The sequence below is a fragment of the Delphinus delphis genome, chromosome 16, assembly GCF_949987515.2.
Source record: "Delphinus delphis chromosome 16, mDelDel1.2, whole genome shotgun sequence".
NCBI classification, from domain to species: Eukaryota; Metazoa; Chordata; class Mammalia; order Artiodactyla; family Delphinidae; genus Delphinus; species Delphinus delphis.
Window position 1 is genome coordinate 64199464 of NC_082698.1, and position 13238 is coordinate 64212701.

Here is a 13238-nt window from a genome sequence, read left to right on the forward strand (position 1 = left end):
CTTACACCACTCACAAAAATTAACTCCAAATGCATTAAAGACTTAAAGGTAAAATCTGAAACCATGAAATTCCTAGAAGAAAACATAAGAATAAATCTTCTTGACATGGGCCTTGGTAATGATTTTTTGGATATGACACCTAAAGCATAAGCAACAAAATAAAAAAAAAATAAACAAGTGAAACTAGATCAAACTAAAACGCTTCCGTATAGCAAAAGAAATCATCAACAAATTAAAAAGACAACCTATGGAATGGGAAAAAATATTTGCAAACCATATATCTGATAAGCACTTAATGCACTGTTGGTAGGATTGTAAATTGGTACAGCCACTATGGAAAACACTATGGAGGATTCTCAAAAAAATAAAAATAGAACTACTGTGTGATCCAATAATTCCACTTCTGGTAATATATCTAAAGCAAAAAAACCACTAAATCAAAAAGATATCTCTGTGTTCATAGAAGTGTTATTTACAATAGCCAAGACATGGAAACAACCTAAGTGTCCACTGATGGATGAATGGATAAAGAAGCTGTGGTATATATAAAATGGAGTATTATTCATCCATAAAAAATGAGAAAATCCTACCATTTGAGACAACATGGATGGACCTTGAAGGCATTATGCTAAATGAAATGTCAGACAAAGGAAGACAAATACTGTATTATTTCACTTACGTGTGGAATCAGAAAAACAAAAACTAAAACAAGAACAAATTTATAGAAAAAGAAATCAGACATGCAGATACCAGAGGTGGAGGATGGGGGGAGGGGGACTTGGATAAATGTGGTTAAAAGCTACAAATTTTGAGTTATAATATAAATAAGTACTAGGGTTGTAATGTACAACATGATGACTATAGTTAACACTGCTGTATAATGTATAGAATTGATAAGATAGTAAATCCTAAGAATTTTCATCACAAGGAACATTTTTTTCTTTTTTCCCCTTTTCTTCTCTTTTTTTTCCTTAAATAATTTAATTTATTTTTTTAACATCTTTATTGGAGTATAATTGCTTTACAATGGTGTGTTAGTTTCTGCTTTATAAGAAAGTGAATCAGTTATACATATACTATGTTCCCATATCTCTTCTCTCTTGCGTCTCCCTCCGTCCCACCCTCCCTATCCCACCCCTCTAGGTGGTCACAAAGCACCGAGCTGATCTCCCTGTGCTATGCGGCTGCTTCCCACTAGCTATCTATTTTACGTTTGGTAGTGTATATATGTTCATGCCACTCTCTCGCTTTGTCACAGCTTACCCTTCCCCCTCCCCATATCCTCAAGTCCATTCTCTAGTAGGTCTGTGTCTTTATTCCTGTCTTGCCCCCAGATTCTTCAGGACTTTTTTTTCCCCTAAGATTCCAAATATATGTGTTAGCATACGGTATTTGTCTTTCTCTTTCTGACTTACTTCACTCTGTATGACAGACTCTAGGTCCATCCACTTCACTACAAATAACTCAATTTCGTTTCTTTTTATGGCTGAGTAATATTCCATTGTATATATGTGCCACATCTTCTTTATCCATGCATCTGTCAGTGGACACTTTGGTTGCTTCCATGTCCTGGTTATTGTAAATAGAGCTGCAATGAACATTTTGGTATATGAATCTTTTTGAATTATGGTTTTCTCAGGGTATATGCCCAGTAGTGGGATTGCTTGGTCATATGGTAATTCTATCTGTAGTTTTTTAAGGAACCTCCATACTGTTCTCCATAGTGGCTCTATCAATTTACATTCCCAGCAACAGTGCAAGAGGGTTCCCTTTTCTCCACACCCTCTCCAGCATTTACTGTTTCTCGGTTTTTTAATGATGGCCATTCTGACTGGTGTGAGATGATATCTCATTGTAGTTTTTTTTTTTTTTTATTTTTTGCATTATACGGGCCTCTCACTGTTGTGGCCTCTCCCATTGCAGAGCACAGGCTCCGGACGCGCAGGCTTAGCAGCCATGGCTCACGGGCCCAGCCGCTCCGCGGCATGTGGGATCTTCCCGGACCGGGGCACGAACCCATGTCCCCTGCATCGGCAGGCGGACTCTCAACCACTGCGCCACCAGGGAAGCCCTCTCATTGTAGTTTTGATTTGCATTTCTCTACTGATTAATGATGTTGAGCATTCTTTCATGTGTTTGTTGGCAATCTGTATATCTTCTTTGGAGAAATGTCTATTTATGTCTTCTGCCCATTTTTGGATTGGATTGTTTGTTTTTCTGTTATTGAGCTGCATGAGCTGCTTGTAAATTTTGGAGATTAATCCTATGTCAGTTGCTTCATTTGCAAATACTTTCTCCCATTCTGAGGGTTGTCTTTTGGTCTTGTTTATGGTTTCCTTTGCTGCGCAAAAGCTTTTAAGTTTCATTAGGTCCCATTTGTTTATTTTTGTTTTTATTTCCATTTCTCTAGGAGGTGGGTCAAAAGGATCTTGCTGTGATTTATGTCATAGAGTGTTCTGCCTATGTTTTCCTCTAAGAGTTTGATAGTTTCTGGCCTTACATTTAGGTCTTTAATCCATTTTGAGTTTATTTTTGTGTATGGTGTTAGGGAGTGTTCTAATTTCATACTTTTACATGTAGCTGTCCAGTTTTCCCAGCACCACTTATTGAAGAGGCTGTCGTTTATCCACTGTATATTCTTGCCTCCTTTATCAAAGATAAGGTGTACATATGTGCATGGGTTTATCTCTGGGCTTTCTATCCTGTTCCATTGATCTATATTTGGTTTTATTCCAGTACCATACTGTCTTGATTACTGTAGTTTTGTAGTATAGTTTGAAGTCAGGGAGCCTGATTCCTCCAGCTCCATTTTTCGTTCTCAAGATTGCTTTGGCTATTTGGGGTCTTTTGTGTTTCCATACAAATTGTGAAATTTTTTGTTCTACCTCTGTGAAAAATGTCCTTGGTAGTTTGATAGGGGTTGCATCGAATCTGTAGATTGCTTTGGGTAGTATAGTCATTTTCACAATGTGGATTCTTACAATACAAGAACATGGTATATCTCTCCATCTGTTTGTATCATCTTTAATTTCTTTCATCAGTGTCTTATAAAACTTTCTGCATACAGGTCTTCTGTCTCCTTAGGTAGGTTTATTCCTAGATATTTTATTCTTTTTGTTGCAATGGTAAATGGGAGTGTTTTCTTAATTTCACTTTCAGATTTTTCATCATTAGTGTATAGGAGTGCCAGAGATATCTGTGCATTAATTTTGCATCCTGCTACTTTACCAAATTCATTGATTAGCTCTAGTAGTTTTCTGGTAGCATCTTTAGGATTCTCTATGTATAGTATCATGTCATCTGCAAACAGTGACAGCTTTACTTCTTCTTTTCCGATTTGGATTCCTTTTATTTCCTTTTCTTCTCTGATTGCTGTGGCTAAAACTTCCAAAACTATGTTGAATAATAGTGGTGAGAGTGGGCAACCTTGTCTCGTTCTTGATCTTAGTGGAAATGGTTTCAGTTTTTCACCATTGAGGACAATGTTGGGTGTGCGTTTTTCATATATGGCCTTTATTATGTTGAAGAAAGTTCCGTCTATGCCTACTTTCTGTAGGATTTTTATCATAAATGGGTGGTGAATTTTGTCGAAAGCTTTCTCTGAATCTATTGAGATGATCATATGGTTTTTCTCCTTCAATTTGTTAATATGGTGTATAATGGTGATTGATTTGCATATATTGAAGAATCCTTGCATTCCTGGAATAAACCCCATTTGATCATGTGTATGATCCTTTTAATGTGCTGTTGGATTCTGTTTGCTAGTATTTTGTTGAGAATATTTGCATCTATGTTCATCAGTGATATTGGCCTGTAATTTTCTTTCTTTGTGACATCTTTGTCCGGTTTTGGTATCAGGGTGATGGTGGCCTCGTAGAATGAGTTTGGGAGTATTCCTCCCTCTGCTCTGTTTTGGAAGAGTTTGAGAAGGAAAGGTGTTAACTCTTCTCTAAATGTTTGATCGAATTCGCCTGTAAAGCTATCTGGTCCTGGGCTTTTGTTTGTTGGAAGATTTTAAATCACAGTTTCAATATCAGTGCTTTTGATTGGTCTGTTCATATTTTCTATTTCTTCCTGGTTCAGCCACGGCAGGTTGTGCATTTCTAAGAATTTGTCCATTTCTTCCAGGTTGTCCATCTTATTGGCATAGAGTTACTTGTAGTAATCTCTCATGATCCTTTGTATTTCTGCAGTGTCAGTTGTTACTTGTCCTTTTTCATTTCTAATTCTATTAATTTGAGTCTTCTCCGTTTTTTGCTTGATGAGTCTGGATAATGGTTTATCAAGTTTGTTTATCTTCTCAAAGAACCAGCTTTTAGTGTTATTGATCTTTGCTATCGTTTCCTTCATTTCTTTTTCATTTATTTCTGATCTGATCTTTATGATTTCTTTCCTTCTGCTAACTTTGGGGTTTTTTTGTTCTTCTTTCTCTAATTGCTTTAGGTGCAAGGTTAGGTGTTTTATTTGAGATGTTTTCTGTTTCTTAAGGTAGGATTGTATTGGTATAAACTTCCCACTTAGAACTGCTTTTGCTGCATCCCATAGGTTTTGGGTCGTCGTGTCTCCATTGTCATTTGTTTCTAAGTATTTTTTGATTTCCTCTTTGATTTCTTCAGTGGTCACTTGGTTATTAAGTAGTGTATTGTTTAGCCTCCATGTGTTTGTATTTTTTACAGATCTTTTCCTGTAATTGATATCTAGTCTCATAGCATTGCGGTCAGAAAAGATACTTGATATAATTTCAATTTTCTTAAATTTACCAAGGCTTGATTTGTGACCCAAGATATAATCTATTCTGCGGAATATTCCTTAAGCACTTGAGAAAAATGTGTATTTTGTTGTTTTTGGATGGAATGTCCTATAAATATCAATTAAGTCCATCTTGTTTAATGTATCATTTAAAGGTTGTGTTTCCTTATTTACTTTCATTTTGGATGATCTGTCCATTGGTGAAAGTGGGGTGTTAAAGTCCCCTACTATGATTGTGTTACTGTCGATTTCCCCTTTTATGGCTGTTAGTATTTGCCTTATGTATTGAGGTGCTCCTATGTTGGGTGCATAAATATTTACAATTGTTATATATTCTTCTTGGATTGATCCCTTGATCATTATGTAGTGTCCTTCTTTGTCTCTTGTAATAGTCTTTATTTTAAAGTCTACTTTTTCTGATATGAGAATTGCTACTCCAGCTTTCTTTTGATTTCCATTTGCATGGAATATCTTTTTCCATCCCCTCACTTTCAGTCTGTATGTGTCCCTAGGTCTGAAGTGGGTCTCTTGTAGACAGCATATATATGGGTCTTGTTTTTGTATCCATTCAGCCAGTCTGTGTCTTTTGGTGGGAGCATTTAATCCATTTACATTTAAGGTAATTATCGATATGTATGTTCCTATTATCATTTTCTTAATTGTTTTGGGTTTGTTATTGTAGGTCTTTTCCTTCTCTTTTGTTTCTTGCCTAGAGAAGTTCCTTTAGCATTTGTTGTAAAGCTGGTTTGGTGGTGCTGAACTCTCTCAGCTTTTGCTTGTGTGTTAAGGTTTTAATTGCTCCATAAAATCTGAATGAGATCCTTGCTGGGTAGAGTTATCTTGGTTGTAGGTTTTTCTCCTTCATCACTTTAAATATGTACTGCCACTCCCTTCTGGCTTGCAGAGTTTCTGCTGAAAGATCAGCTGTTAACCTTATGAGGATTCCCTTGTGTGTTATTTGTTGTTTTCCCCTTGCTGCTTTTAATATGTTTTATTTGTATTTAATTTTTGAGAGTTTGATTAATATGTGTCTTGGCATGTTTCTCTTTGGATTTATCCTGTATGGGACTCTCTGTGCTTCCTGGACTTGATTAACTATTTCCTTTCCCATGTTAGGCAAGCTTTCAACTATAATCTCTTCAAATATTTTCTCAGTCCCTTTCTTTTTCTCTTCCTCTTTTGGGAACCCTATAATTCGAATGTTGGTGCGTTAAATGTTGTCCCAGAGGTCTCTGAGACTGTCCTCAGTTCTTTTCATTCTTTTTTCTTTATTCTGCTCTGCAGTAGTTATTTCCACTATTTTATCTTCCAGGTCACCTATCTGTTCTTCTGCCTCAGTTATTCTGCTACTGATCTATTCTAGAGTATTTTTAATTTCATTTATTGTGTTGTTCATCATTGCTTGTTTCCTCTTTAGTTCTTCTAGGTCCTTTTTAAATGTTTCTTGTATTTATTCTATTTCCAAGATTTTGGATCATCTTTAGTGTCATTATTCTGAATTCTTTTTCAGTTAGACTGCCTATTTCCTCTTCATGTGTTAGGTCTCGTTCGTTTTTACCTTGCTCCTTCATGTGCTGTGTGTTTTTCTGTCTTCTCATTTTGCTTATTTTACTGTATTTGGGGTCTCCGTTTTGCAATCTGCAGGTTCATAGTTCTCATTGTTTTTGGTGTCTGTCCCCAGTGGCTAAGGTTGGTTCAGTGGGTTTTGTAGGCTTCTCGTGGAGGGGACCTAGTGCCTGTGTTCTGGTGGATGAGGCTGGATCTTGTCTTTCTGGTGGGCAGGTCCATGTCTGGTGGTGTATTTTGGGGTGTCTGTGGCCTTATTATGATTTTAGGCACCTCTCTGCTAATGGATGGGGCTGTGTTTCTGTATTGATAGTTGTTTGGCATAGAGTGTCCAGCACTGTAGCTTGCTGGTCGTTGAGTGAAGCTGGGTCTTGGTGTTGAGATGGAGATCTCTGGGAGATTTTCGCCATTTGATATTACGTGGAGCTGGGAGGTCTCTTGTGTCAGTGTCCTGAACTTGGCACTCCCACCTTAGAGGCACAGCACAGACTCCTGGCTGGAGCACCAAGAGCCTTTCATCCACATGGCTCAGAATAAAAGGCAGAAAAAATAGAAAGAAAGAGCATAAAATAAAATAAAGTAAGATAAAATAAAATAAAGTCATTGAAATAAAAAATAATTATGAAAAAAAATTTTTTAAAGGAAAAAAAAACCAGACGGACAGAACTCCAGGACAAATGGTGAAAGCAAAGCTATACAGACAAAATCTCACACAGAATCGTACATATACACACTCACAAAAAGAGGAAAAGTGGAAAAAATAATATATCTTGCTCCCAAAGTCCACCTCCTCAATTTGGGATGATTCGTTGTCTATTCAGGTATTCCACAGATGCAGGGTACATCAAGTGTTTTGTGGAGCTTTAATCCGCTGCTTCTGAGGCTTTTGGGAGAAATTTTCCTTTCTCTTCTTTGTTACCACAGCTCCTAGGGTTCAGCTTTGGATTTGGTCCCGCCTCTGCGTGTAGGTCGCCTGAGGGCGTCCGTTTGTTGCTCAGACAGGACGGGGTTAAAGGATCAGCTGATTCACGGGCTCTGGCTCATTCAGGCCGGGGGGCGGGGGTGGGGGGTGGAGGGAGGGGTATGGAGTGCGGGGCGGGCCTGCGGCGGCAGACGCCGGTGTGACGTTGCGCCAGCGTGATGCGCGCTGTGCGTTCTCCCCGGTAAGTTGTCCCTGGATCACGGGATCCTGGCAGTGGCGGGCTGCACGGGCTCCTGGGAGGGGAGGTGTGGAGTGTGACCTGTGCTTGTACACAGCATTGTTTGGTGGTTGCAGTGGCAGCCTTAGTGTCTCATGCCCGTCTCTGGGTCCGCGCTGATAGCCGCGGCTTGTGCCTGTCTCTGGATCTCCTTTAAGCGGCGCTGTTAATCCCCTCTCCTCGCGCACCAGGAAACAAAGAGGGAAGAAAAAGTCTCTTGCCTCTTCGGCAGTTTGAGATTTTTTCCCGGACTCCTTCCTGGCCAGACGTGACGCACTAGCCCCGTTCAGGCTGTGTTCACACTGCCAACCCCCGTCCTCTGCCTGCGCTCCGACCGAAGCCCGAGCCTCAGCTCCCAGCCCCGCCCGCCCCAGTGGGTGAGCAGACAAGCCTCTCGGGCTGCTGAGTAACGGTAGGCCCTGATACTCTGTGCGGGAATCTCCCCGCTTTGCCCTCCGCACCCCTGTTGTTGCGCTCTCCTCCATGGCTCCGAAGCTTCCCCCCTCCGCCACCCACAGTCTCCGCATGCGAAGGGACTTCTTAGTGTGTGGAAACGTTTCCTCCTTCACAGCTCCCTCCCACTGGTGCAGGTCCCGTCCCTATTCTTTTGTCTCTGTTTATTCTTTTTTCTTTTGCCCTACCCAGGTACGTGGGGAGTTTCTTGCTTTTCGGGAGGTCAGAGGTCTTCTGCCAGCATTCAGTGCGTGTTCTGTAGGAGTTGCTCCACGTGTAGATGTATTTCTGATGTATCTGTGGGGAGGAAGGTCATCTCCGCGTTTCACTCTGCCGCCATCTTCTCAAATCTTCTCTTTTCTTTTTATTGTATCTGTATGAGATGATGAATGTTAGCTGAACCTACTGTGATAATTACTTCACAATATGTATAAATCAGACCATCATGCTGTATGCCTTAAACTTATACAGTGATAGATGCCAATTATTTCTCAATAAAGCTGGAAAAAGAACTTACTAAAAAAAGGGGGGGCCTGGTAAAATAAGTTGTAATATATCAATAAAAAGCAACTTTATTAAAGCATTAAAAAGAATGACAATAACAGCTAATTAAGTCTTTAAGTTCCAACTACTGCTCTCATTTAATCTTCATAAAAATTGTAGATATTATTATTAGCTCCATTTACAGTGGAGAAAAATGAAACATAAAGAGGCTAAGTGGCTTCTGCCCACACTAAGTTCTTTGCTCTATTGCTTCGTGGTCATCTGTATCCCAATGTGAAAAGAAAATAAGTTGATAAGTGAAAAGAACAGATTGTTGAAAGTTTTTAGTATAATACTGTTTGTGAAAAGAATCTGTATCTTCTATATGTTCCTTTTATAACATATAATACCTATTTAATGTTTTCTCTTGACATAAAATCTTTCAAATATATGAATATATGTGAATATACTAATAAAACATAATATGAATTTATAAGTGTACATGTATACATAAGCCCCCACATAATGCATACATTCATAAAAAAAATTCTGGATAGATATACAAGAACTTAATGGATGTTTTTGGGATTAGTATGGAGTCAAAAAAATTGCACTCTATACTCTTTAGTTTGGTGAATTATTTAAAAGTAATGAGTCACATATTGCTTTCATAATAAAAGTAAGTTTAAATTGAAAAATTTAAAAAATAGTAGATGTGGTAAATCTTTAACAATTATGTTACTGGAGTGGGGGTAAAGAGGGACATTTTCTTGTTATTTTATGCCTTTCTGAACTGTGAACTTTGGAAAATAAATGAGTACCTGTTACTTTTATAATAAAACATTTTAAATAAAAAAACCTTATTTTTTCATTTAAAAAAATGAAACATATTTCTGTAACATATTTCTGTAACAAGTACTATTATGTAACAAGTACCATATTTCTGTAACAAGTACTATGAAATATTATTTCTGTGACTAAGTTTAGGGTATAGTTTGTTCATTATATTGACAGTTTAGAATAAATCTGCCTATGTTAAACTTTTACCAGAGATCTGCTGTCTTACTGTCTTAAAGGCTAGCTCTTTTCTAGCATCCATTGAATTCAAAAGTAACTCAGTGAAGATTTACCTTATTTTTATAAACAAGATTGTTTCCGATTGAAGTCTTAGTAATGAAACCTTTCATAGCAAATGAGATTCAGTAAATGCAGAAGTTGACAGCAATTTTATTAGATGCTGCTAGTCAATTGAGCACAATTTTCTTGCGGGAAAATGGTGTCCCGCTTCTTAAACTCCAGAGCATTTATCAAAAACAAATGTCAGTTTGAAACTGCATTGTTTATTGAGAGACGATGTTCTAGTGTCGTGACAGTATTTTAATATTATCCTTAGTTATGGAATGTACTTGGAATTAGGTTGGATGATAAATGCTGCAACAGGCATAAGTGAAATTAAAGTATAACTTATTTGGGATTATGTGTTTCAGGTGAAGCTCTGAAAGTATCAGCTGAGAGATTTGCAGATGATCCCTGTTATCTCCCAAAAAGGGAGGCTGTGGTTCAAGCTGCCCGTGCCTTGTTGGCTGCAGTTACCAGACTCCTTATCCTCGCAGATATGATTGATGTCATGTGTCTCTTGCAGCATGTGTCAGCTGTAAGTAAAAGATGGCTTAGTTTACCTTGGCATTGTTCTCACTTACAATTCCATTTTCTGAACCTGGCATCAATCCGAGCGCATCCCGGCCTCAGTCACGTTTCTTAATGTCACCCATCAGAAGATGACTGGATTGGGTTGTGAAACTAATGCATACTTGACAAGAATGAAGCCAGAAGTTAGTCTTAAAGCCAGTGGGAGACTGAAAAACAGAAGATGACTTACTGATAAGGAAATGGCTAGGAGAAAGTTCTAGGCTTTTGACCGTTTAAATGATTATGCCCTATATAAATATATATATAGTAACAATTATATAGATAATATAGAAAACAAATATGTAAATATAAATAATTTGAGAACGAGAAACTTAAAAGCTTAAGGCATGTGGAAGCTTATGCTAGTTTGTAAATGAAAACTACTTTGCCAGCTCCTCTTTTTTTTTTTTTTTTTTTTTTTGCGGTACACGGGCCTCTCACTGTTGTGGCCTCTCCCGTTGTGGAGCACAGGCTCCGGACGCGCAGGCTCAGCGGCCATGGCTCACGGGCCCAGCCGCTCCGCGGCATGTGGGATCTTCCCGGACCGGGGCACGAACCTGTGTCCCCCGCATTGGCAGGCAGACTCTCAACCACTGCGCCACCAGGGAAGCCCTGCCAGCTCCTCTTGATCTAAGATAAACAGTGCATGTTTGCAGGTAGTCTGTGTTGTCTGTAGTAATCCATTATGAAAATGTATAAATGGATTTAGTAAGAGTAAAGAACATATTTTAACTAGGAGAGACTACAAAGGCAGCAAGATATCTTGCTTGCTTTATTTTGTTAGACAAAACCATTTAGCAGAAGCTTAGTAGAAGGAGAATTTTATTTCAGCCTTTTTCACTTTCTTAATTTATTTAGTTTGACCAAGTCATTAATAGTGTCTAGATGAAAAGGTTGCAAAGAACTCTTTGGAGTCGCTGCTGTTTCTCCTACTTTAAATAGGACCCTTGCTCTTCTGTTCATTAATACATCTGCATTTTCATAAAGGCGCTTGGTGACTGTAGTATCACTACGTTATTAGGCAAATGATGGCCTTGTCTGATTGACCTTCTTGTCAAAATCATTTTCTCTAATTGCTAAGCTAAACCTTTTTTAATCTTTCTCTTACTTACTAATATTTGTTTTAACCCTAAAGTAGAGTGACCTTTCCTTTATACTTTCAGATTCCTTTTCTTTTGATAGTTTTATTACTGCAAAAAGGCAATTTGGCACCTTTTTGTTGTAGCTGTTGTTTAAGTAGCTTTTCAGGAAAGGGATTAGTTTTCATCACTAGCAACTATCTACCAATAGATTTGTATGTGAGATATTTGAACAGTGTTTTTTGTTACTTGGCTACTGGTTTGTTGGATACCTTAAACAAATCCCTGAAAATTTCTGAGCTTTATTTTTTATATTTGAATATAGACACTAATAAATGCTATAACCAGAAGTGAGCATGAAAGATTAAATGCCAGGTAATTCCTAGTTCCAATGACTCAGTATTTCCTGTTTTAACTCTAGATTTGTTGGGATAGGCAGAATGAAAGGCTTTGGTAAGGTGAAAATTACTGCCTTTATAATCAATTAGGAGGTGGTAAATTGTGATAGTTTTTTATTGTTTCATCCTTATAAAAATTTATATTTGAATTGTATTATTCAACTCAATTCTTTCAAGGTTTCACATAGAATGAAGGCAAATTGAAAAATATTTTTGGAGATTAAGATTAGAATTATTTAGCCCAATATTCCCCTAAAAGTATTCTGCAGAACCTGTCTTATAAATATGCAACATGAAAAAAAGTTTTTATTATGATCAGTGCTGCACACTGAAATTCCCTTTGAATGTTTTTGATGCACATTAGCATTAAAGTTGGTGAGAAATATTGAAGCAAAGAAAGTTGTTTAACTTTGCTTAACCCAGAGTTTCCCAAATTTCTTGACCCCAGAACTCTTCTATAATATATGAATCCTGGAACATTCTCAGACCATACATTGGAATATTGTGACTTAGAATATTTTTAATGTTTATGGTTCTATTAAATTTCTACTTAGAATGAAAAAATCGTAGTGGATAAACTTCAGTGCCCTTCTACTCTAGTATATTATTGAAGTAGATAGACTGTCCTACAATATGCGATACACACAACTGTCTAACAATATATGTGATCACTTTCTGTGATAGCAATCTCAATTCTGTGAGACAGTGAAGCAGATATTGGATAATTCTAATTGCTGAAGACATTTTTCTCAAACTGAGCTTAAAGCTGCATCCCTGCTATTTCCATTCACTGCTTCTAGTTTACTTTCTGGAGAAACACAGAATCAAGGCAATAGGAAAATGCAGTTTTCAAGTAACTGATGGTTACTCTTAGGACTTACATATGTCTTATCTTATTTAAGCTAAAAATTTCTTGACCTTTGAATGTTCCTTATATGACAGTTTCAGACTACTCTGGATACTCTAGAATTTCCATGTCTTGTATGATCTTGTTTCAGTCTTTTTTTTTTAACATCTTTATTGGAGTATAATTGCTTTACAATGGTGTGTTAGTTTCTGCTTTATAATGAAGTGAATCAGCTATACATATACATATGTTCCCGTATCTCTTCCCTCTTGCGTCTCCCTCCCATCCTCCCTATCCCATCTCTCTAGGTGGTCACAAAGCACCGAGCTGATCTCCCTGTGCTATGCGGCTGCTTCCCACTAGCTATCTGTTTTATATTTGGTAGTGTATATATATGTCCATGCCACTCTCGCACTTTGTCCCAGCTTACCCTTCCCCCTCCCCGTGTCCTCAAGTCCATTCTCTACGTCTGCATCTTTATTCCTGTCCTGCCCCTAGGTTCTTCAGAACCATTTTTCTTTGTTTTTTAGATTCCATGTATATATGTTAGCATACGGTATTTGTTTTTCTCTTTCTGACTTACTTCACTCTGTATGACAGTCTCTAGGTCCATCCACCTCACTACAAATAACTCAGTTTCATTTCTTTTTATGGCTGAGTAATATTCCATTGTATATGTGTGCCACATCTTCTTTATCCATTCATCTGTCGATGGACACTTAGGTTGCTTCCATGTCCTGGCTGTTGTGAAGAGAGCTGCAATGAACATTGTGGT

At 37.9% G+C, this 13238-nt stretch overlaps 1 protein-coding gene across 1 annotated transcript in view; it reads left to right on the forward strand.

The window, feature by feature from the left end:
* CTNNA3 (catenin alpha 3) overlaps window positions 1-13238 on the forward strand; it is a 1614209-nt gene that overhangs the window by 120772 nt on the left and 1480199 nt on the right. The window contains exon 4 of the mRNA XM_060034928.1: window positions 9938-10104. Coding sequence (XP_059890911.1) covers window positions 9938-10104 — 167 coding nt within the window. The remainder of the gene's footprint in view (window positions 1-9937; window positions 10105-13238) is intronic.